At 36.7% G+C, this 25,403-nt stretch overlaps 2 protein-coding genes across 12 annotated transcripts in view; both read right to left on the bottom strand.

The window, feature by feature from the left end:
* The window catches only part of si:ch211-199g17.2 (uncharacterized), a 56,401-nt gene extending 40,659 nt beyond the window's left edge, over window positions 1–15,742 (bottom strand). For all 10 annotated transcript variants that reach the window (XR_009650153.1, XM_060896832.1, XM_060896825.1 and 7 more), the window contains exon 1: window positions 15,634–15,742. The gene's annotated coding sequence lies outside the window, so the exon portion shown is untranslated. The remainder of the gene's footprint in view (window positions 1–15,633) is intronic.
* A 6,041-nt stretch (window positions 15,743–21,783) lies between these two features.
* Window positions 21,784–24,365, bottom strand: cd164l2 (CD164 sialomucin-like 2). Of its 2 annotated transcripts, XM_060897530.1 has the most exons (6): window positions 24,247–24,365; window positions 23,478–23,585; window positions 22,697–22,774; window positions 22,545–22,574; window positions 22,219–22,372; window positions 21,784–22,023 (listed from the first exon to the last, which is right to left on the bottom strand). In XM_060897530.1, the coding sequence occupies exons 1-6, from the start codon at window positions 24,320–24,322 to the stop codon at window positions 22,008–22,010; spliced, it is 462 nt and encodes a 153-aa protein (XP_060753513.1). In that variant the 5' UTR covers window positions 24,323–24,365; the 3' UTR covers window positions 21,784–22,007. The 2 variants fall into 2 exon arrangements, with proteins under 2 accessions (XP_060753513.1, XP_060753514.1); XM_060897531.1 differs by lacking the exon at window positions 22,545–22,574.
* Window positions 24,366–25,403: the final 1,038 nt, after the last annotated feature.

The following is a 25,403-nucleotide window of genomic DNA, read 5'->3' on the forward strand; positions in this document are numbered from 1 at the left end:
GCTCAGTTGGGTTAAAGTCTGGTGACGAACTTGACTATTCTAAAGCCATCCACTTTATACCTTGATGACGTCTTTTGTTGTGTTGACATTGTGTTTTGTGTCATGGTCTTACTGCATGAAGCAATTCCTTCACTGTAAATTTGCAAACAAAAGGTTGGTGTAGACTGAATTCATTCTGCACCTATGATCATGGTTTATTTTCAGGACAATCCACTTTGCTGTACTGACTCTGCCCAATGATTGTGCAATGGCTCTGATTGATGTTCCCCATTTTCTGATCTTTAAAATGCTTTTGTCCCATAAATAGGTCCCTCATCATCCTTTTTATTAAGAAAAAAAAAACGCTTTACAGGCAAAACCGAGGGTTCATCTGGGCAACAAGAAACACCTGTCAGTCACACAATATTTAAATAATGGGTGACTGCAAAATATATTTTGCCATTTTCAGTTCAATACTTAACAGTATTTTTGAAACAGAAAACTGCAGTGAGCACACATGGATTTTCCCCCTCGCAGTGGGATCTGTCTTCCCACTGCGAGTTAATAGGTGAGCACCCTTTTTCTTTGCTTGTTTACACATAATTCATTATATTTACAATTAAAACAAAGACGTATTATGGATACAGGAACTGAGCCTATTTTACACTCTCTTTTTGACTGTGCCATTGTAAAGTAGACCTGTTTGTCTGACTCGGATATTCTCAATAACAAAGAGAGTTCCAACCAACATGAGATACTAAATCCCTATGCCAAGTTAATTCTGAGGTTTGTTCTTGCCTGTCATGCAAGCACATTTGTGCTTCGAGACAGAATCATGAAAGAATATTGAAAATATCTTCATTTGTGTTCTGAAATTGAATGAACGTCTGGGTTTGGGTGAGGTGAGGGTGATGACTATAAATATTGAAGAAAAAAATGACTAAATTAAATAATTTATAAAAATAAGAAAAACAATTTCATAATCCGCAATATATACACACATGTTGACTAAGGTTTCAGTACAGACCAGTCCTTGATCAACATAACATGAAAAACAGGGCTCTGTGAATGGGTAAAACGATTTTAGTTTCCTTTGCATTCGGCTATAGAATATGTATAATTGATATGGCTGCTGACATTGTTTTTTTCTTCTAAATGTTTTAGGTGAAAAACCAGGAAGCTGCATTCACCAATGGATGGTCAGTCTTGAGGGCCAAATCATTTGTGAGGGCATCCAGCCTTTTATATCTGGACTTGATGCTGTCTTTTCTACTTATTACAATTTCCAAGCTGAAGAGGTTAGATGCTTACATTCGATTCAATTAATGTTTATTTGTATGCATATTTTTTCAAAGTAACTTTATAGAAAATGCATGTTTCAATATACCTGCTGCTGTATCTGAACTATGTATGTATATGTTAATTTACAGGTAAAAATGTCTAACTTCTAAAAATATGCTAAAATGCAATATTATCTTATCGAGAGAGGGGCACCAAAGCTGGATGATTGCTTTCGAAGCAAACCTGAAAGGTCACCCACAAAAAGACATCAGTCAACCAACAGATCGCAACTCACCATTTTCAACCATTCCTGCATGCTTTTTTATGTGAGCTTTGGGTCTTTGTCTTTCTGGAGGACCCATGATCTTTGACTCAAACCAAGTTTTCTTAAGCTACTTAGGACATTTTGCTCCAAAATCTTTTGGTAGTTCTCTGATTTCATGATTGCTGTGATACGGTTAGGGCCGTCGCTAGTGGGGTGAAAGGTGGTGACAATTACAGGTGACAATATTAATTATATTAATATTAATAATAGTCTTATGCCACAGATCTTAATGAAAACCACAGAAACATACAATTTGATATAATAAGTCTCCAAATATCTGCTCGTCACCCCTCCCTAAAAATGGTTTAGTCCGATACGAGGTATTTATTAATTATTCAGTCAATGACAAACATCTGAGGGACCCAATAAATCATAAGTCCCACCCTAGCTTGTGAAAAGGACCAATCAGTGTTGATGCGGCAGCTGAAATTAGAGATGAACTTGGTGGAAGAGACAGAGACTGACTGACCGATTAAAAATGATACGAAAACATATCAGGGTACCAGAAACGCCATGAAAAGATGGAGAGGGAGGCCAAAAGAGCTGCTATATCCCAGTCGATCAAGACATTCTTTACGACAGGTTAGTGTTGTCATTTCAGTGCCCGATTTACTTTTATGGGAAAACTGCTGCCGGGCAGGTACTGTCGGGTTTTTTTTTTTTTATTACCAGCGTGCAAAAGAAAAACTGGATACGAGTCATGACGCATGTCGCAAGCATTATATTGTATAAAGCGCTTATACATATAAAAGTAACATTGTCACGCACCTGTATGCTGATGCATTTAATCATATTAGAGAAAACACGCATCCAACACTGCTCTTGGATGGATATATTTAAAATATATTATGCAGTACCAAATTATCTTTATTAAAAATTAAGACAATGAGTAATTTTAGTGGTTTTATTTAATTAATTCAGTCAGTCTCCTCTTGACCTGCTGAATTCAATCTACAGGATGCAGCTCCAGAGCATTTTTGGAGAGGTGTGTGTTGCAGGGCGCATCTTCTGCACTCTACCTGTCTCTGTTTCTGGTACAGAAAGAGCTTTCAGCAAGTTGAAGCTTGTTAAAAAAGGTCTACGCAAACTCAAAAAAAGGTTTAATAGCCTTGCCCGACTTTCACTTGAAAGCCAACTAAGCAGACAGCTGGACTTCAAAGACCTCATAAGTGACTTTGCCAACAAAAAGGTCAGACAATGGGATTTTGGTTCATCCTAGGTGAAGTGACGTAAAAGTTCATGAAGGGTTAAGGTTCAAACCGATATACATATAATAATCATTCTTATAATTTTCATAGTTGTTTCAAAGTTCATTACTGATGGAAATTTGTTTGTTTGCTCTCCATTTGTTTTTATCTATAATGTTATATTTGAATATTTTGCTTTAACTGATGTTCAGTAAAAACCTTTATTTACATCTGTTATCTGTTTTGTAATATTTTAAGAAATTCCTATTAGATTACATGTGGGCCTCCATGCTCATATATTGTACAATAAATTATTAGTGGAGGGGTGTGGGGGCCCACATCAATATTTTTTCAGGGGGCCCCGAATCTTCTAGCTACGGCCCTAGATACGGTCAAGGCCTCCAGTACCAGACGCAGCAAAGCAGCCCCACAGCATTATAGATCCTCCACTATGCTTAACCGTTGGTAGGGTGTTCATTTCCTTATAAAGCTTCATTGCATCATCTGTAAACAAACTGTTGGTGCGCATTGCCAAAAAGCTCTATTGTTGATTCATCTGTCTTCAGAACATTTTCCCAGAAGGCTTGTGGTTTGTCCAGGTACTCTTTGGCAAAGACTAGTCGTTTTTATGTCTTTTCTTCAGCAATGGTGTTTTCCTTGGCTTTCCCCAATGAAGCCCTGCATGGTTTAGTGTGCGGCGTATATAGTACTTGTTGAAACCATGACCCCAAACTGTTACAGGTTGCCCTTCAGGTCTTTGGATGTTAAATGTGGTGTTTTTTCACTATTTGCACCAACCTTCGAAGAGTTCTCTCATCAATTTTAACCTTTCCCCTATATTCAGGGAGGTTCTTGACAGTTCCATGCTTCTGATATCCTCAGACAGCTCCATTGTCTTCACCATTATGCCAAAGGTACAGGGAGAAACATGGATTTTTAAAACACTGAAGTCATTATTCATTGGATGATTTATGTCACATGGGACTGTCAATTTTTCACAGGATATTTTCACTCTCAAAATGTATTTAATGTATCTATACTGATTTAAAGGGTGCCAAAACCTGTCACAGCAAGCTTTAAGTTTTTCTATTTTTTTTTTTATCAAACACAAGAACTCTGTAGAAAAAAGCTGTTTCACTTGATTAATTTTTTCAGCAGATATTATCTACAAAATCATCCAGGGTGCCAATAATGGTGGGCAGGACTGTAGAACACATATTTTATGGTAGATTACAGTTAAACCCTGCAAATATACCTCTTGTGAAGAAGTGTGAATAAACAATAATCAATTGTTAATGCTTTTGACAGTATTTATTGTAAATGTAGAAAATAATAGCTTTATGATGTATTTGGACAAAACAGTATCCAACTGTAGACTTCATCAACAGTAAGAAACAGTTAATTTAACAGTAACTTGCTGGCAACTGTGCTGCCAGTTAATTACTGTTTTTACAGGAAAATGTTTTTACAGTTTACATAGAGGTGAATAAAACAAACATTGAAATAAATTCTGATCCATCATCCCATTCCTCTTTCGATCTGTAGGAACTCAGAGTCCCTTTCTAAGGCGACACATCACAGGGTGGCTTTAGAGTCCTTGCCAATTACCTATATTATCCAAGTCTTAATCAAACTAGTATATAGTAAAAAAAAAAGAACTCCTCAGGCATGGAAAAGAATGAGCAAAGTCCCAATTTTAGACAAAATTAGACAAAAATCCCCAGAGAAAAATGTCCTCAGTAGTAACCAATCCAACCATTCAGGTGTGGTGAAGTCAAGTTCCCCAAGTCTTGTGGAAGCCACCACTATTTATTCTTTGGCACTGTAAAGCACCTCTTTCTTTTAATTTGCATACACCTAGCCAATTTCGCATTATTTCCAGTCTCGGGGTTTAGTCCCCTCCTACCCATTTTACATGGCTTAAAACAGTTTCCCCTCATTTCTGGGTTTCTGTTCCGCCTACTTTCTTGTGCCTTTTATTTTTTTCCGGTTCTTTAAGTTTTCCAATATTCCAGTCTCACCCCTTTGAAAATCTAAAAAAATCTGTTTCCACAATCCCACACATTTCACTGTGGACTTCTTGCTGAATGTGTGTGCTCTGCCTCTGTGATAAAGTCTCATGGACTATCATTTTCCCTGCTTTTCTCACTTTGACTTCTAAATAAGGTAAGTGTCGGAACTCAGAGAGCCCGCCTCCGAGTAGACATATCGCAGGGTGAATTACACTCTTAGATTTTTAGCCGAATATTAACTGTTTAAACTAAACTTTACTGATAACACTATAATTGATACAAATAAACAATGAGAAGATTTTCCAGACCTGCATGAGAATGAGCAAACTTCTTTATTGCAGTCAATCAGCCAACACCACCATTGAGCTCAAGGAGAAATCTCTAAGTCAAAAGCAATCAAATTAAAAACCCAAGCACTCTCCCCAGAAAATCTCCTCAATATATACCCTGGCACCTCTAGGTGCTTCCTATACATTCAGGTAATGTCTCATTATTTCCTCATTACATCATTATTACATCATTCACATGACCTTTCACAATTCCCCTTATTTAACAAAAATACCTACTATGCCTCCTCAGTAACCTTCTTTGGCTTCTCCATATTTCCAGAAAAATATGTTTCATATGCCCATATATGGATTTTCCTACCCTTTTATTTTCCTGTTATTGTAGATATACTTCTTCGTTGTTATTATTAAAAATGTGCTCAGGATCTTCACTCCCTTGGTCTTGTCACTTTACTTCCTTGTTCTTAATTCAACAAGACCCAATCTTCCATGACACAGACATCTTGTGGCTCAATACTCATTGTAGCTGAAAAAGAGGAAGTTTCCTCATCTCTTTTCTTGCTATTCTATACTGTACATGTTTCTACTGATTATATAATTGATAATCGATTGATTACATGTTGACTTTATGAGTTTGCATTATGATAAATGTCTTTATATTGGTTATGTTATACTGCTATTTTTTGTTAAGCCCTTGCTGTTTATAGTGTTGCTTTGTATATAAATGGAGTTCTATGTTGACTCCTTAAGCTTGCTAAACTTATGAACTTTGCTATGATTTCAGTCTGTCACTTTCCAGACTGCTGCTTGCACATACTTATTTTAAGCCTTAGTTTCTCTATTTCTAAAGGCCAGGTTCCCCTTTCCCCTTAGATCCTCAACATCAGAGTCAGCAGGTTCGTCCAGCTGGTCGAATGATTCGGCCGTCTTGCCCTACTCCCTACACGAGGCCTGTTTCAACTTTACTTTTGACTGATTACCGTCGCTTTCACTTCCTCACACATTGTGAAGAAACCTCTGATTCGCACCTCCTCCATCCAAACCCCTTTGTCCTATAATTTTATAATTACAATAAACTTCTTTTCTTGTTGACTCTGGCCTATTCCCATACATCTTATGTTAATATTTTGTAATGCATAATACTTTACTTTGGGGCATTCTCGAGTCTCAAGATTTTTTACAACATAAGCACATTTAATCTATTTAATTTTAGTCTATATGTAATTTGTTTTGCTCTCATCTGGTGACCTATTTTGGTTAGCTATTTCTTCCTCCTATATTTTGTTCTAGTATATATGGTTAGCACTGCATCCACCAGCTTGTTTCCACTCCAACTACTCTCCTCATTTATACTATAATTGTATTAGACTATTTTTTTATTTTAGACTAGTTCAAGCCTTGCAAGTAATTTAATCTTTTGTCTTTTCCATCTTTTTTATCACCTAGTCTATTTTTCACCAGCCTCGTGGACTCTTACGCTGCCTCACGCTCCTGTTGTCTTCAATGCTACAGAAATTTCCAACTTTCTGCCATGGCTGAGGAACATTCCTATTTCTTGGATAAGCTCTATAGCGCTGACCTTCTTGAACATCCCTTCATACCTTCTACCATTGTGTGTTGAACCACTACATAGGATACTTATACTAAAAATGATCCTGAGATACCTGTCCCATCCAATGCCTTACTCAGGGCACCCAAACTTTGTCTTTGCCTTTGGAACTATCGCTATGCATGTTGGGCCTTTGATGGTTTTATATGCCCCAATCTCAAGGGTTATACCTGCCCTTGTGAGCCTTCCATGATCCTACCTCCGAGTCGCATGGAACACCTGACTCACACTACTCAGTTGTGTCCCTCAATCCTACTTCACTTGTGTGATCTTTCTCTCCTACGTTTGGGTGCTCCTACACATACAGTGGTGTGAAAAAGTGTTTGCCCCCTTCCTGATTTTTTCTTTTTTTACACGTTTGTCGCACTTTAATGTTTCAGATCATCAAACAAATTTAAATATTAGTCAAATATAACACAAGTAAACATGATATGCAGTTTTCAAATGAAGGTTTTTATTATTAAGGGAAAACAAAATCCAAACCCACTTGGCCCTGTGTGAAAAAGTGTTTGCCCCGTTAAAACATAACTGTGGTTTATCACAACTGAGTTTAATTTCTCTAGCCACACCCAGGCCTGATTACTTCCACACCTGTTTGCAATCAAGAAATCACTTAAATAAGACCTGTCTAACAAAGTGAAGTAGACCAAAAGATCCTCAAAAGCTACACATCATGCCGAGATCCAAAAAAAAAAAAAAAATCAGGAACAAATGACAAATAAATAAATTGAGATCTATTAGTCTGGAAAAGGTTAGAAAGCCATTTCTAAGGTTTTGGGACTCCAACAAACCACAGTGAGAGCCATTATCCACAAATGGCGAAAACATGGAACAGTGGAGAACCTTCCCGCAGGCCTCACTTGCCTCAGTTTTGGTCAGTGTTCATGACTCCACCATAAGAAAGAGACTGGGCAAAAATGGCAAAAACGGCTGCTGAGCAAAAAGAACATAAAGGCTCGTCTCAGTTTTGCCAGAAAACATCTTGATGATCCCCAAGACTTTTGGGAAAGTACTCGGTGGACTGATGAGACAAAAGTTTAACTTCGGAAGGTGTGTGTCCCATCACATCTGGCATAAAAGTAACACCACATTTCAGAAAAAGAACATCATACCAACAGTAAAATATGGTGGTTGTAGTGTGATTGTCAGCAAGTACACCCCTGAATGGTTGGAAAAAAAAAAAAGAAGACTTTGGAGTTGCCTAGTCAAAGTCCTGACCTGAATCCTATTGAGATGCTGTGGCATGACCTTAAAAAGGTGGTTCAAGCTCAAAAACCTGCAAAATTCTGCAAAGACGAGTGGACCAAAATACCTTCACAGCGCTGTAACAGACTGATTGCAAGTTATCGCAAACGCTTGATTGCAGTTCAAGCTGCTATGGGTGGCCCAACCCTTATGTTTTAACAGGGGGCAAATACTTTTTCACACAGGGCCAAGTGGGTTTAGATTTTTTTTCCCTTAATAATAAAAACCTTCATTTAAAAACTGTCTGTTGTGTTTACTTGTGTTATCTCTGACTAATATTTAAATTTGTCTGATGATCTAAAACATTAAAATGTGACAAATATGCAAAAAATAACAAAATCAGGAAGGAGGCAAACACTTTCACACCACTGTATGCATATGGCTACATTTCCCTCTAATACAATTTAAACTACACTGTTTTCTGAGAGTGATTTTTGTGCACTCATGCGTATAAGTGTATATGTATAAGGCAGAGTTGAGTGTTTCACTTTTGGTTGTTTCCAATTTGTTGTAGACTTCTTTCATATCTAAATTTCCCACTAATTCTAAACTGAATTCATGAAGACTGCTGAACTTTGAAGAGAAGCTACCAATGGGGACTTTGACAATAATAACCTCTCAAACAATATACAATATAACATTCTACATAGGCTGGATCTTCTTTGTTGAACATTTGAATGCTCCAGCATAGAGGAGTTAAATGTATAACAGACCGCAAACAAACCAGCTGGTATCAGACTGGTGCAAGTCGCATATCAATCATGTGACTAGCACAAAGGTTCCTCTGGTTACAGTAGTCTTGGATTCACAATGGATGGTTTCAAATTGAATTTTATTTGTATAGCATTTTTAACAATGTACAAAGAAGTTTTACAGATATTTTAGAAATATTAGAAAAAGTTGTGTCTGCTCAATTATGCTCCTTCTTATAGGAGAACAATACATTTGAAGAGTTTCAGTCAGGTTCCAGGGACAATCATAGAACAGAAAATGGGCTAGTCATACACACAAATGACTATTTTTTTTTTAAACTTTGGACCTAGGCTGCATCTCATTCAGGACCAGGCATTAAGATGGTTTAGATCCTAGCTGTCCAATTGATACCAATTTGTATATACTAAATAAAGAATAATTTAGTTTAATGCCAGCAAAATATGGGGTGCCACAAAGATCAGTTTTAGTACCTCTGCTTTTTTAAATATATATTTGCTACCCTTGGGAAACATCATTAGAAGGGATGAGATTAGTTTCCACTGGTATGCACTGTGATACCGTTATATATGTGTCAGCAGATAAACTTTCTGAATTGTTTAGGTTACCTGAGTGTGTAGAAGATCTAAACGATTGGATGACCCCTAATTTTCTATGATCAAATTCTGATAAGGCAGAGATATTACTTATCGCTCCAAAGATCTGTACACAAAAGCGCTCACAGTTCAATTTGTGATGGATGAAATGTTACTAGTTTGATAGTGAAAGGCCTGAGTGTTATGTTAGACAGCAATTTGTCTTCTGAAAATCATATCACCCATATTACAAACAGCCTTGTTCCACCTTAGAGATATAACACCAAGCTAAGAAACATCTTATCTTTATCTGATGCAGAGAAGCTAGTTCATGCATATATGACCTCTAGACAGGACAACTGGTATGCAATACTTAGTGGTTGTCCTACATCTTCAATAAACCCTACAGTTATTTCAAAATTCAGCTGCCAGAATTTTTACCAGGTCAAGAAAATATGAACATGTAAACCCAATTTTCTCATCCCTACACTGGCAACCTGTTAAGTTTCTTACTGATTACAAACTATTGCTACTTACTTACATGGGTTTACTTCCCATGTTTTACTTGATCTTATTCGACATGATGTTCTCTTATATTGCTTACATAATTACACAGGTATTCAGGAATAGGAATTAAGATTGTTTAATTCCTAGCTGTCCAATTGATACCAAATTGATACCAGCAGCTATGCTAATTCCTCTCCAGTTTCTTCTCCTTTTCTACCTTGCCTGTCCCGAAACATCAGAGAGATGGTCGCAGCTCTAGTTGATTACGTTATACAAAGATTTCAGACCTTCAAAGAGAAGAGGCAAACCCTGCGAGGATCCCGAAGCATCTAGTGATTGTACCAGCTCCAGCTGGATTTAAATTCATGAAGACTGCTGAACTTTGAAGAGAATTTGCCAACTCCATGTGGACTGTGACGATAATAACCTCTCAATCAATACACAAAGTAACATTCTACATATGCTGGATCTTCTTTGTTGAACATTTGAAGGCCCCAGCATAGAGGAGTTATAATGGAGGTATAATGGACTTGGATGAGCTTGGTTTATCAGCAGTCAAACAAGACCACGAAACAAACCAGCTGGTATCAGGCTGGTACAAGTCACATGCCATAAACATGTGACTAGAACAGAGGATCCTCTGGTTACAGTAACCTTATCTTTTTCATGCATGTTCCTCTTATCACCAGTTGTCCAATCATACATGATTCCTTTTTTTGCTCTCATCAAATCACAATTCTACATAACCAGAAACCACGTTTGACGTCTGTGTGTGTAAATTCCCATTACTTACAAGAGTCCTTGAGTTTTTTTCCACTTAGTACTAAACTTTCGCTTTAAGACACCATCTTGGGTCTTGTATCGCCCCATTTCCTGATTCATTTTGCTCTTAGTCTTCTTTTACCACATTTTCTAGCCTTAGCAAATCTGCTCTAGCCTTTGTACCCTCTGGCCAACCTTGTTTGATTGTCTCATTTCCTTATCTGCATTTCCCCCATACTCGTCTTGGTCTGTTTTTTTTCCCCCTGTTTTTTTTCTTGCTTAAGGTCCTTCCACAATTTTTTTTTTTTGGATTTAGGTAAAGACTTTGACTTGGTCATTCCAAAACATCATTTGTGCCTCTTTAGTCATTCTTTGGTAGACAGACTTGACTGCTTGTGATTGTTTTGGTGTATGACCCATTTTCTCTTCAAAGATTCAGTTCATGTACAGATGTCCTGCCATTTTCCTTTAGAATTCACTGGTATAATTCTGAATTCATTGTTCCATAAATGATGGCAAGCTTTAGTGTCCCAGGTCCAAAGCATGATCCCACCACCACCACCACCACATTTCACAGATGGTATAACGTTATGCTGGAATTCAGTATTTTCCTTTCTCAAAAAATAACACTTCTTATTCTATACAAAAAGTTTTATTTTTCTTCTCATTTCGCCGCAATTTTTTTTTCTAATAGTCTTCTGGCTTGTCCATGTGATCTTTAGCAAACTTCCTGAGCAGCAGTGTTCTTTTCAGTAGAGAGTAGTGTCTTAAGGTCTCAACTCTGCCTTAAGGTCACACCAAGGATATTCAGTGTTCATCTGATGACCCATAAACTTTAACATTAGAGGATGCTTAGTTGTTACTCCGGGTTCCTTTCTGGCTCAACCCACTATTACGTATCTTACTTTTGGAGTGAACTCTGTTTCTTGACCACTTCTGGAGAGGGTGCCAATAGTCTTAAATTTCCTCCATTCATACAGAATCTGCCTGACTATAGATTTTTGGAGTCCAAACTCTTTAGAATGGATTTTATAAACTTTTTCTGCCTGATGAGCAACAATAACTCTTTCTGAGTTGCCATTATCCACTTCCACAAACATGCATAATGAACATCAGATGTTGATATATCTCTGTTCTTTAAATAAAATAGGGCACTCATGGGGACCTGATTGTCATCCCGTTGCTTGAAATCAGATGAACTCTAACTTGACCTTGAAATGTAATACTAACTATAGAGTTTCACATACATTTGCCTCTCACAGATATATAATATTGGAACATTATCCTGAATAAAAAATTGCCAAGTATATTTGTCTGATTTGTTTAACTGGGTTCACTTTGTCTGCTTCTGGGACTAGTATGAAAATCTTATAATAATGTTCTGGTCATTATGCAGAAATATAGAAGTTTCTAAAGGTTTCCCAAACTTTATAGAGACTGTCTGTGTCTTTATGATTACCCACATAGTTTATGTTTCTTATGCGTGTTCTCAGGTGATATTTTACTCATGGTAAAATGGCTCCTGAACGAGTCTGTCATTTCTATCCCAGAGTCTCTCACACATCTTGTCTATCTTGAAAAGTTAAAGTTGAAGAAAAATGGACTGTTCACAGGCCCTCCTGTTGGCAAGATGGTTAATGCGTCTACATAGATACCGGTCTCCACTCCCAAACTTCTCCAAGAGCACTCAATCTACTCAATGACCCTGGTGGAGGTATTCTTTTCCCTCTGCTTATTGGTGCAGCTGTCTTTGCCCCTTTTTCCACCAAGGCAGATTGAGTGCTGGTTCAGAGCCAGAGTCTAATTTAAAATCAGTTCTTTCTTTTTCGACACCCAAAGCACCGGCTCTGAACCAGGAAAAGAACCGCTTGTGTCAGGGGCTGTGGGCGGGGTTACTGTTAGCGCCTTTTATAACGTACCTTAAGTATACCAATGTTTAATAAATTTTTACTTTACCACAATATGATCAATTATCAGCACACATGATAGTAGGTAGCTACATGCTAAGGCTACCTTTTTTCTGTGTTAATGATAAAAATAAATGTTATGTACTTCAGGTTATTCTCGAGTGCAACCTCCGTTTATAAAAATTACATGGAGCTGCATGTACAGTACACGTTGGATTCGCCGTGGTTGGATGCCAATGTAGGTTCGCAAAGCCATAAGCATTAACAGTAAAACAACATCCACCATTGTTGATGTGTTTGCCGCTGCTGCACTAACATTGCTGGGAAAGATGAGACGCATACAGAGACATAAGACTTGACCCTGTGATGGCTCTCTAGCCCATGGAAAGGCAAACCCGGTTCTTAGAAGGCTCGCCAATGGAACCAACATTGAACCAGCACCAGCACTAGCTCTAAACCAGCACCCGGTTCTTTCTGGTGGAAAAGAGGCATTAGTCTGATGCATCCAAACGCGGCGAATCCAATGTGTACGTGCAGCTCGATGTAATTTGTATAAGCAGAGGTTGCACTCGAGAATAATGGGAAGTACATAACATTATTTTTATCATTAACACAGAAAAAAGGCAGCCTTAGCATGTAGCTACCTACTATCATGTGTGCTGATAATTGATCATATTGCAATAAAGTAAAAATGCTAAACACACTAGTGCCTCTTTATTCCCATCTGTGAATAGACAATACTTCCTATTTCTGACTTCATGTTTGACCACTTTCTCCTAGGCAATGTTAATTGTCATTTTAGTCAATTAGCATAATTTTAGTTTTTTTTTTTAATATTGTATTATCCCAAATTTCCTTGTGTCATAACCTTGACACAATGCCCACAGAAGCACAGGAAAATTTTTCCCCTTGGCAAAACCTGATTTTTTTAATAGAAAAAAAAAATCATGCACATGGTTGCTTTAATATTAAAAGGCATTTTTTCCAGGAAAAGAGAAAGACACCTCTCCCTGCCCCCTTTTCCTGCAATTTGGTCATCCTTTGGTCATCCTTATTATATAACAGATAACGACCTGAAATTATCACAGCTAACATGTGCTTCCTCTGTAACTTCCTTGTGAACTTCCTTCCTTCCGCCTTCCTTCCCTTCCACATTTCTGTTCCTACATAACACACAGTTCAGTCCAACTACACACCATGTAGATACACTCTGCCACCAGTGCAAACTGATTTTCAAAATGAGAATACAAATCAGCAATGTGCAGAATGATAGCCTGTTATATTATTATGGGTTCATGTTATTGCTTGAAAATATCAGGCATGGGTGGAGACTTAGTCACCTAGTCATAATATTAATCATCCAAGGGGAAATCAGGGTCAAAATTGTGTAGATTGTAGTTCACATTAAAATGCTCTCATTAGCTTGCATTGTAAATAGATTAATTGATCCATTAATAATAAATATTGTTAGTATCAAAGAGCCTCACCTCTATCTCAGTCCATTATTTGACTGTGTATACTTTTGTACAGGATTCAGAAGTGTGCACCATTTCCCTGCTCTCAGCACATTGCAATTTACATTTCTGGTTTCTTCTCTATTCTTAGTTTTAGAAAGTCAACAATTTTTATTACTATATAAAGACTTATTTTTCTAGACCAAGTCTCATCCATAAGTAGTTTTCAATGATATTTCACTGCTCTACCTTTATAGATAATACACAAAGTACATTTGCAAATCTCTGTGCTGTTTCTTTCGCATATAAACATATTTTTATGTTTAGTCATATAATGCTAAAGGACATTTTTTATCTAGCTTACCTATGTGAATATGAGTCATTGATTGTAGGTCAGCCTAGTTTTCGTGTTTGGTTTTTATCTCTTTTTTGTGGTGGGGATAGCTGGCCTAACATGGTCATGTTTAATGGAATGGTAGCCCTGTTTTCCCTCCAACAGTGCATACACACACACACACTAATTTTATATATATATATATATATATATATATATATATATATATATATATATATATATATATAAATTTTAATTGTAATAGACAAGTCAAAATAACCAATTCTACTTTTAAGAAAGTTTTTTTTTTCTTGGCCACTTCCTTTCAATTACAGTTGTTTTCGTGTAGTTTTGTGCCATGCACAGATCTGGTAATTTAGAGGTCACTGGGATTTGTCATTATAGGTACATGACAATAAAAATAATCAGCATTTCCAAAGCTGTTTTTAAATTCAGTGGAAATCTTTAAATTCGTATTTTTCTTAAACATTTTCACATAACTTTCCTAAAAGCCTAATAAATCAGACCCAGTGTAAGAAAAGCACGTTTGAATGTGTGTCAGTATTTGGAGTTCACAGCACTCTATATGATCTCTGTGGATTTCAGTGTAGAATCAGGCTTGATCTAGTATAGTGTAGTAACAAAATACTAGAATCGGTTCGTTTCATTTAATCCAGGGCATACATTTAAAATACAAAAGCCTTTTGGAAGTTTATCTCCCTTGCAGGATTCTTCCTCATTAATTAACTTTTCTCCAGACTGTTTATAAACTTTTTAAATGTTTCTTTCACAGTTTTTAAGTTGCTTTTACTTTAATCTAACTGTAAAGAAAAAAATAAATATTAAAAGATATTTTCTGTATTGTAGTGTTGAGAATAAGGCAATGACTATAAGATATAATGTAAGATTAAACTTTTAAAAAAAAAAAAAAAAAAATTTTAATTAAAATAAATTGTGAGTACCTTTAAAATGACTAGCTTTTCAAACCATTGCAAACATCCTACATTTATTTTTAAACAATTATTGAGATTGAAAATGCATTTTTAGTCCAAATAATGGCATGGGAGAAGAAAAGAATATACGAGTTGGGAATTAACATTTGCCTAAATATCAGCAGACTTACAATGCTGTATTACATCCTATAATGAAGCGAATGTGGTCCATAAAGTAAGCTACACGTTTAGTGCTATAGTCTCTAGTCCTAAACAAACGTGTGTATGAGTGTGTGTGTGTGTGTGTGTGTGTGTGTGTGTGTGTGTGTGTGTGTGTATGTATGTATGTATGTATGTATGTATGCATGCATGCATGTATGTATGTGTATGTGGGTGTGTATATATGTGTATATGTGTGTGTGTGTGTGTGTGTAAGGGAAGCTGTACAAACAGCTATAGGATTAAAATCTGTCCGACGAGTTAGTATGTTGTGTTAAACTAGAGTTTGCATGCTAATCGTACTTACCTTGTCACGGGAAGTATAAACAGTTTTTCTTTCACTTTGCTGAAGAGTTCTGAACTAAGATAACGGAGTCAAAACATAACAAACTGTTCACGATGTCAGGTCTGTAAACGCATCCGGAGAGAAATGTTCTTAAGGACTTTGGGCCATGTGGGAGGGCCATGCATGATAATTAACTACCAGAGGCTGTGGTTGCCAGATCTTTAGTAAAAGAGTTCTTGAAGTCTCTGGGTATTGATGCAAAAGTAGACAATTTTTAAAATCGACAACGTTGATGTTGGGCTTGTTGGAAGAATGGGACCTTTAGTAGAAGTAGGTAAAATGGATGATGAAGGAAATGAATATTAACTTCATGCTCAATAAATCAACCTTACCAATGCTATCCAACTTCAAAACCCTGCTCTCATATTCCCATACAAAAGAAAAGTGAGATTCAGGCTACAAATACACAGAAAACGTAGAGCTAGGAGACAAAGAGAAGAAAAAAGAAGAGAATAGAACAGGCAGCAGAAGTAATAAAACAACTGGTGAATGAAATAAAGAATATAAGGCTTGAAGAAATCAATGGATGAAAACGTACCGACTCTGTACAGAGACAGAAATGTAGAATGGATCAAGATCAAAAATATTAAAGTGATTAAGTTTTTTAAACTATTTATTTATTTTAACTTTGCTTTCAAAATATGTATGCAATAATATTGCTTATTTTTGTTAAAAGATAAGATGGTGCTGAGTGCTGAGTATGCTATATGAAGATGCTGAGTATGCTATATGAAGGCTCTCTTAAAAAGTCACCGACTTTGAGAGAGGAATGGTGGAGGATGTTGGTTTTGTGAGAGAGGAATGGAAATGAACGTTGGTTTTAAAGTCAATAAGAATGGCGTATTAGTGAAAGGCTTGTTATACTCCGTATACTAGGTGATCTTGTGTTTTCAAAACTAACTTGTGCTACTAAGGGACACATACAGCAGTATAAATTACTTCAGGCTTAAGGTGAAGTAGAGGTCTAGGATATGAAATATTTAAACATTAATAAAATATGTAAGCTGTTAGTATGGATAGACCCCAAAAAGTCACACATACAGAAAAGGAAAAAGCACACACACTCACACATATGAACCCACATATGAACAGGGATCGATACTGAGCATCAACTTTAATAAAGAGAAATATATCAAAATCATTGCTTTTTTATGTGATAAGCTTTAAGAGTAAAACCACTCGAGCTCACGTATGCCATGGAGCTTGAGTAGATTGTGTGCTTATGTATGATGATGAGAAGTGTTGGGAAAAGTCCTAGGAGATAGAGGAGCAGGTACGATGCAGATAATGTCTGAAGTAAACCTGATTTAAAATTATGTACTCACCTTTTTATGTACTCATTTTTATGATTCTAGACATAATCACTTTTACTAATCAACTTCACGAATATTGATGATCAGACAAAAACCTATAATCATTTTTAGTACAGTATAAACAATGAACACACAGACAGCCATGGTGGGGTATGAGAAAACACAGGTTTATTGAAGATGGTTTAATCAAGATATATGTAAGAACAACCAGGAGAAGGGGATCTGGCGGCAGTTGGGGAAGTGGGATTGAGGGAGAGAGGGGAAGGAGCAGGAGGAGAAGAGGAAGTGGAGGATGATGGGTCTGGACCCGGAGGTGGAAAGGGGCCAGGGAATGACGGAGTATAGGGAGACACAGGGTTGACTCGTAGGCCATCATATGCCCCGCAGGCATAGCGGTAATTCCATGAGCGAAGGGGGGTCTGGGTACTACATGCAATGGCAGGAGGAGAGAGAATTGGATCAGTTTGAGTAGTAGCATTCTATTGGTCCTTCTATTGAGCACCAATAGAAGGCCTGGTGTGAAATGGTAACAGGAGAAAGGGTGAAATTGACGGTATCAGTAGTGTAAAGACGATCCAGGTAGAAAGCTAACTCTACAGCCAGAGCAGACAGTTGGAGTTTGAGTAGCTTGAGTAACAAAAGTAGAAGTCTGGGTGGAGACATCAACCTTCTCGAGAGTCAGTAAGTAGACCATGACTCTCCAAATCTTTAGAAGAAAAAATAAGGATTTCAGTGAGAGGGCTAGCAACAGATGGAGTAATAGGAGTTGCAGCTGAAAAACACATAGATTAGTCATAATTAGAGTAGATGGAGCTTTACACATACAGGCGCTGCATATGCGACAAATGAATTAAGAAACAGTGCACGGCACGGTACGTACAGACCGTGTACATTTGGTTAATGAACAGCTAGTAACCACAATGCAAGAGATTAACTGCTAGGAAACAGGACAACAAGCATGCTAGGAATCATCAGCTGCTAAGAAACAGGTCAATGAAGCATAAAGAGAATAAAATAGGAATGAATGTTGGTGATCATTAACTTCCAGGTTAGGAAAAGTGTACGCACCCATGTCAGAATGAGGACAGTGTCAGGGAAAAGGCCCAGAGAGAAAATAAAGATTAAAAGTAAAAAAGACAGTTATAAGCTTATGATGATGTAAAAATGAGCCTGCAAGATTGAAGATAATAATAAATTTGGGAATAATAATGGGAAGTTTCTGAAAAAGGTACGTGAGCAGAATTTTGATTGGTTGAAATAAGACAGGGGTGGAAAGTGGGGACATGTTTAAAATGCATATAAGGCCACAGTAGCCAGTAGTAGTGCCTACTGGACAAACTTGTATCTCTGGTACCAGCTGATTTGTTTGCTGTCTTTGTGACTGCTAATAAACCGACTTCATCTGAATCCAAGTCTTCACAAGTTTGGCTTTATATTTTTTCTTAGAGCTTCATTATAGAATTTTTAATTTAACTTATAGTCATATTGCACAATTAATCCTGGACCAATGTATTTTGGAGACAAAATTTTCCTGCAACACAAGTGGTCACCAAATCAACTTCTATAATTATACTTTCGCCCATCATGATAAATATGTGTGTCATATAATGTCAGGTTAAATATTCAACAACCTTCCCTAAGCTGTCTGTCACCCTATATTTTGATTCATGCTCCACTGTTTAAAAACCTATTTATGCACATATATCCTCATCTGATAGCATATTGTTGCAATCTTAACCTAACCACTTTAGACAATAGTAGGACAACTGAAACACATCATTCATTGATTGTTTTGATGATCATAATTAACATAGACCTTTTGTTCTGTAAAATATTTTATAGATACTGCTGACCTCAGTATCAGCAGACCATTTTATACAATTTTACAGTGCTTATTTCCATGACTGGGCTTACCTTTGCACAAAAAAAATCACCTTTTGGCTGATTGTCATCATTGATTCTGAGGTTAATAATTATCAGGCCATGAAATGTTTGAAATATGTCATGTGAAAATATCTGCTTTGCAATGTACAGTATTTGGCATCAGGTACATTTGGTTAGTCAAGTACATTTGGTTTCTGTATCACAAATGTTTTTGATGCTCTATTGTGGTTTCCTGTTTTTACTGCAGCAAGTGCAGCTGGAAGTTGTCAATTCTTTTTTGATGTTCCTATTTCTGAGCTTTTTCTTTCTTTCTGCACTCTGTGTTCTGCTATTGTAACATCACCTGGTACAGAGTGTGTATTATTTCTATGAATTTATGTTGTTTTACTTGCTGCTCAGTCTTAGCTAACTTGTTAATATTAGCCAGTAATGCATGTTTCATTTGTCTCCATTTTTCAGTGTAAGCTGTTTTAATAGGAGTGTTAATGAATCACTAAAAACTGAGGATCTTTATTTTCTTAACGCTTTTGTAAAGCTGAGGGAGAAAAACTTATTGATACTGTTGTAGGAAATTCTTTTGCCAAAGATTCTCTAAAAAGTGGACTTTATTTAGAGTCATCAAATCCAATCTGGTCCATTTCTTGAACATATTTTCAGCAGACCCTTTTTATTTTTTTACTGTTTCAAGAAGATAATCTTTCCTTTGTAAAAATGCCACTCCCCTTCAACAGTCCTCCACCCTTATCTCCTGAGACTCAGGACCTGAGTAGACAATAGTGGAGTAACTGAAACTAGTAACTGAGAGTTTTGCATGTGAACAGTTTTATCTAGGCGTGAATGTGTATATAGATTTGTGTGCATAGTGCCCTGAGATTTTTTTTACTGTTTCAAGAAGATAATCTTTCCTTTGTAAAAATGTGCCCTGAGATGGACTGGCATTTCATTGTAGAACATTTTTGGAATAGTAAAATATGTAATCTAGAGAGAGTGCAGGAGAGGTCTAAGGTATAGAATAGTCTGAAGAGTCTGGTTAGAGACATCAACCTTCTCAATGGCAGAAGATTCAGTGAGCAGGCCGTCATCAGCTGCAAACATATAGATCAATCCTAATTAGAGTACATGGGACTCTGCACATACAGGCTCTGCACATGCTGTAAATGACATTAAGAACAATTATCAACCAGAGCATGAGGAGGTCTTGCAAATACAGTATGAAAGGGGCAACAGAAATATTGGCAATGAACAACAAAGACATAAAGGAAAGCTCCTTTATGTCTTGTTTGTTCATTGCTAATATTGCTCCATATCTTAAAAAAAATTAATACTGGTTGTTCGTTAACTTCTAGATGAGGACGAAAATGGAATTACTCATGTCAGATAGAGGACCATGTCAAGAACAGAACTCGGAGTAAAATAAAATTAACGTGGGAGATTGGATTAGTTATAAGCTCTGCTGCATGGTGACATAGAAATTGTTGTAAGAGAGATAGGAGGTATTGATATGAATGGAGTTGTAGGATTCTCCAGAGCTTTATCTACTATGCCAAGACAGGCTGTGGCTAAAGGCCTAACCTTAGGAGATATTTCTGTTGCCAAAGCAAGTGAACAAAAGCAAGCTAAAAAATGCAAGAGGCAAAAATGGAGACAATCCCAAAGAGAAATGAAACAAGCATGTATAGCTAATAAACTTCGGAAGATGAAAACATTGGTTGGAGTGTGGCATGTGAGTCATAACTGCGCTATTTAAGTCACATATAGAACACAAGTTGTTATTAAGATGCATAAGGGAGACATAATGGACGCTTTTAGATTTGAGTTACTCTTATATTGTGCTTTAATGCCTAAATGATACTTAAAGGACAAAAGTGGAAGTCCACTTGGTCTTACTTTGTCACGCCATTATGTTTAGTATAAAAGGACCCAGAGTATAACATGCACTGAGGCTGTCTACACTCGAATGCATACACAATGTGATCAAGGCGGGCTTTTATACATTCTGTATCATTACTGTTGCCAGTTGGATTTGGCTGTCGGGTTTGGTCACCTTTTTTGCCTTCTCAACGGCCAACATCTCGTCCTCAAACCATTTCTCATCTCCCAAACTTATCTCGTCGACGACTCTGTGTGCTACCATGGGACTTGGTACCAAGCCTGAAGCTTTTGGTTGTTTGCTGACTTATTGCTGAAGATATTTTACGGAAGTAATTTTCTGAAGATTTTTGTCTGACTGCAATCAATTTGGGACTTTTGCTCATTCTCATACAAGCCTGAAAAGTTTTATTTTTCTTCCTGTTAAAGTATTAGAGTAAACAAGTCTGACTGGAAAAGAACCAGAAAATACATTTTATACTTTCATATGATCTACTTTATTTGCATATAAGCCATTTTCTAATGTAAGTGTTATTGTGAATTGAAGCTCTTATGGTTAAGGCTTTCTCCCAAAACGGGTAGGAGACACAGATCGTGGTAGTTTCAGTCAGAAATGTTGAACTCATGCGTGTTAATATATTGCCCCCTTTTGGTCACATTGTGTATTCACTTCGTAAGGTCAACTACTTAATTTATTTACCAAGCAATAATGTGTTGCTGTATAAATAAATAATAAGGAATTCAATTACCTCTGAGTAATTTACAAAATCATTTTAAAAAGAGATTCATTTTTATAAGTAACTAAACACATTTCTAAGAAATATCACACCCAACAGTTAACTTATAATGTATATATTTATTATACACAATATGTTATTGATGATTTACTGATTTCCTTTTAACTATCGGCAAAGAAACAGAATTAGGAAAAAAGTCACTCCAAAAAAAAAAAAGTTGTCAAACCGTTTAAAACAGACCTAAGAACTATCTAAGATAGAAGACATATTATCATATATTATCATCATAAAATAATGATCCCGTCAATAAGGGTTTCCAAACAAGAACACCTGCAAACAAGGAAATACAAAAACAAACAAACAAACAAAAACCCAAACCAATAGATGAGGGCCTTTAAAAGAGCACCATGCTCTGCTCTGTCAACTCTTGCTTCTGATTCCTCAGCCGCCTCTTCAGCTCTTTTCTCATTTCTTGCTGTTCAGTTCTTCCATATTTGTTCTCTCTTTCTTTGTTCATTTCTCTTTGTCCTCCTCACTGGGGTTGGTCACTAAAGATGTTCAGATTTTAGTGTATACCTGGTGTTTTAAAATACTTTATGCATGTATACTAATATACAAACCCTTTTTGGCTTTTAAAAACAGCATTAATAACATGCATGAAAAATCATTTAGAGAAGTACATTATACACATATACATGACAAAATGTGCAAATATGAACAAGACAATGATATCTGACACTCACATGGTCTCATAGGAGCTGTCTTTTGTCTTGAGAAAGCGCAGAGCAAAGAAGGCCCCGGCTTGGAGTGACAGCACAAGTATTATCCCACCTATGAAGCTGGACAGGTCAAACGATGCCTGAGAAAACTCTGGTGCTGAGCCGGAAGAAGAGTCATCTGAGCAAGAGAAATACTTCATTTACGTGAGGCTTGTGTTTCCACAGTGTACATTGTTATGTTGGCAATAACATACATTGTCAGCTTCTCGAAAAGCAACAATAACTTTTGATCAAATAAGGATAAATAGAAAAATGTTTATTGATAGATTAAACTAGAGAAAAATGCTTACCTGACCCACTGTCATCAAAGCTCCCACTAACTGCTCAAACACACACACACACATACACACATACACACACACACACACACACACACACACACACACAATTGCATATGTGTTTGTAAAGTGATTGGAAAAATCTATTATAGTGTGATACTCACTTGGGCAGGTGCTTGTGTCATTGTACACAGCACAGTCTCCAGAGTCTTCTGTGTCAGATATGCATCTTGTGTCATTATCTAAGCAAGAAAAGAGAAAATAATCAACTTCAGCCTTAAAGTCACAGTGCATTTATCATTCATTCATCTTAAATCATATTCTTTAGTACTGTGAATTACTTAATAACACCAGTGAAACTAACAGGAAGGGTATGGTCATGGAAGTTAAGGTTAAAGGTACAGTCTTCAACTTTGGTCGAATTTATCTAAAACTAAAATAAAAAAACATAGTTTGACAAAAGCCTGATGCCAAAACTCGACATTTATTTCCTACAGAAATAAATATATTAACTATGTGCATTCATTATATGCTATAAAGACCCAAGTTTTTGCTCAGAACAAACATTTTATTAACTTCTGCTGGAATGTGAGGAAAACATCATCAAATATTACAGAACATGCGGCAAAACTACTGTCTCCACCTTTAATAGCAATCATAATTATGTGTTGTGAGTGCTTTTGTCAGTGTTACAAAGCATTTTCCTTACAGTCCATTTTCCTTAGAACAGATAATAGAGCTGAATTATTTACTGAGGATGATGTCTACATGTGACGGCTGCCATGACTGTGTGTGCACTTAAATTATTCACTGTGCTGTTCCCAAGTGCACTCCCCAAGGAGTCACATGTCACTGTGAGTCTCTTTGAGCAGTAGAGAGAGAAAGACAGTGCTGGAATAATATATATAAAATACATTGTTTGTATATGTTTATATAATCACTCACCATTGTCACAGCTTCTCCAAATACAGCGTGTCTGATTGAGGGCATCGTCTCTGCTGGTGCAACGATCACAGGAATCCAGCTGAGAACAGTCACCAATGGCTGAATCATCTGTCAAGTAAAGGAACCGATAAGAAACCAGGCATTTAGCCTTAGCTCATGAAATAACCACTAGTTTCAGACTTCGGCTGCAAATTTCCATTAAACCGTTTGGCTCAGATTCCAACAAAACTCCACAGAAGGACATGGATAAATATTTCTTCAACAAATATTGTCATTAATGTATTGATGATAGATTAACTCTGAAACTTAAATGTACTAGCTAACTGTAATCATTAAAGAAATATCATGATAAAGCAAACTGTCCAATCATTTGAAGCACTCATACAAGTTCAAGAAGTTTCTGTACATACAGTAAAGCCTTCACAATATCCACAATGTATTTAAAACCATTGGTTGTATTATCTATTGGATTTTCTTACTTTTTTGCACAGTTAACATAATTCTTTTACACACATATGCATACTTTAACAAATATAAAATATACAAGTGTCTTTCTTTAAAGTTTACTAAGGAGGGTAACCTGACACAAAAGAGATACTGGTACTAAGACTTAGGGAATAATGATAGAGGTAGAAATATATACTGTAGCCATTGGGTCAGTACAGAGGTGGATTATATGTCAAAATGAGCATATAATCTGTTTTACATTATAATAGTGAATAGTCATAAGTGATCTACATTCATGAAGTTTGAATGTGTTGACTCTTACCTGCAGCTTGTGAGCTGGTCATCATCAGCTGCATTAGCAGCACAGTGCTACACAGCACAACTGTGACGCACCTCATCCTTATAACCACACTGTATTCACAATATAGAGAAATCTAACAAAAAATTAACTTTATGAAAACATCAAAACATATAACACTGCAGCCTGAATAAACTAGAACACTCTGTAGTCCTCAGAGGATCTGACTAATGCAATACAGCACAAACTCTAGAAAGTCATCTAATGTATTAAACGTACAAGCTGGCAAATGACACATCAAAATACCATTTAAAGCAGCCTCCAAGCTGTGTCCTTGAGGAACAGGACAGTCTGGTGAGCTGTGATGTAGAGAGGAGTGAGAGCAAGAGTGTGTGTGACTGAGTGTGTGTGACATCATGCATCCTAAATCAGAGAGACTGGAAGGTGTGTAATGTGAGACTGGTTACTTGACAACCAGACAACGGGTCATGCTGTATCAATATCCCATCCACAATGTATGTTCAATATAACCAGCTAGCACTTATGAAGACATGAATATGCAGGTACATGCACCACTGCTGTGATGCTCACATACAGTTGTAAGTTTTAGCTAACATAAATGACATATATTGATACAAAATACATAACACAGCAAGACCATGTAAAGAAAAATAAGCATTGGATGCTGATCAACTTCTATCTATTTAATTTTGACAGAGGGATGTAATTTTACTAGGACCAAAGGCATCTATACTGTAATGAATCTTTCTGATTATGTAGTAACCTTTAGTTACATAATGTGCAATGAACGACCTTGGTGTAATTATTGGCTACAGACTCTCTTTTAAACTTTATAGTGACAATAGGACAGCATTTCTCATCTAAGAAAGATTGCTGAGCTATGAAATATGATGTTACATAATGCAGAAATATTATATCATGCTTCTGTTATCTCTATGTCATACTATTATAATGCTTTGCTGTCTGGAAGTTCCCGTATGATAAAAACAAGCTAAATTTGCCAAGATCACAGCAGAGTCTTTCTAGGATCAGCCTGTGTGTATTATACACACACACAGACACACACACACACACACACACACACACACACACACACACACATATTCAAATACAAAAAATTGAATATGTATGTTTGTGTGTGTGTGTGTGTGTGTGTGTGT

This window comes from Tachysurus vachellii, chromosome 21, assembly GCF_030014155.1.
Source record: "Tachysurus vachellii isolate PV-2020 chromosome 21, HZAU_Pvac_v1, whole genome shotgun sequence".
Lineage (NCBI taxonomy): Eukaryota > Metazoa > Chordata > Actinopteri > Siluriformes > Bagridae > Tachysurus > Tachysurus vachellii.

Excerpts from the sequence above, each read along its gene's own strand:
- cd164l2 (XM_060897530.1), bottom strand. The coding sequence starts at position 24,322 with ATGAGGTGCGTCACAGTTGTGCTGTGTAGCACTGTGCTGCTAATGCAG. Across the intron at positions 22,775-23,477 it reads TTGGAGAAGCTGTGACAATG|ATAATGACACAAGATGCATA; the intron begins GTGAGTGATTAT and ends TTTCTTGCTTAG. Across the intron at positions 22,373-22,544 it reads CTTTGATGACAGTGGGTCAG|ATGACTCTTCTTCCGGCTCA; the intron begins GTAAGCATTTTT and ends TCTCTTGCTCAG.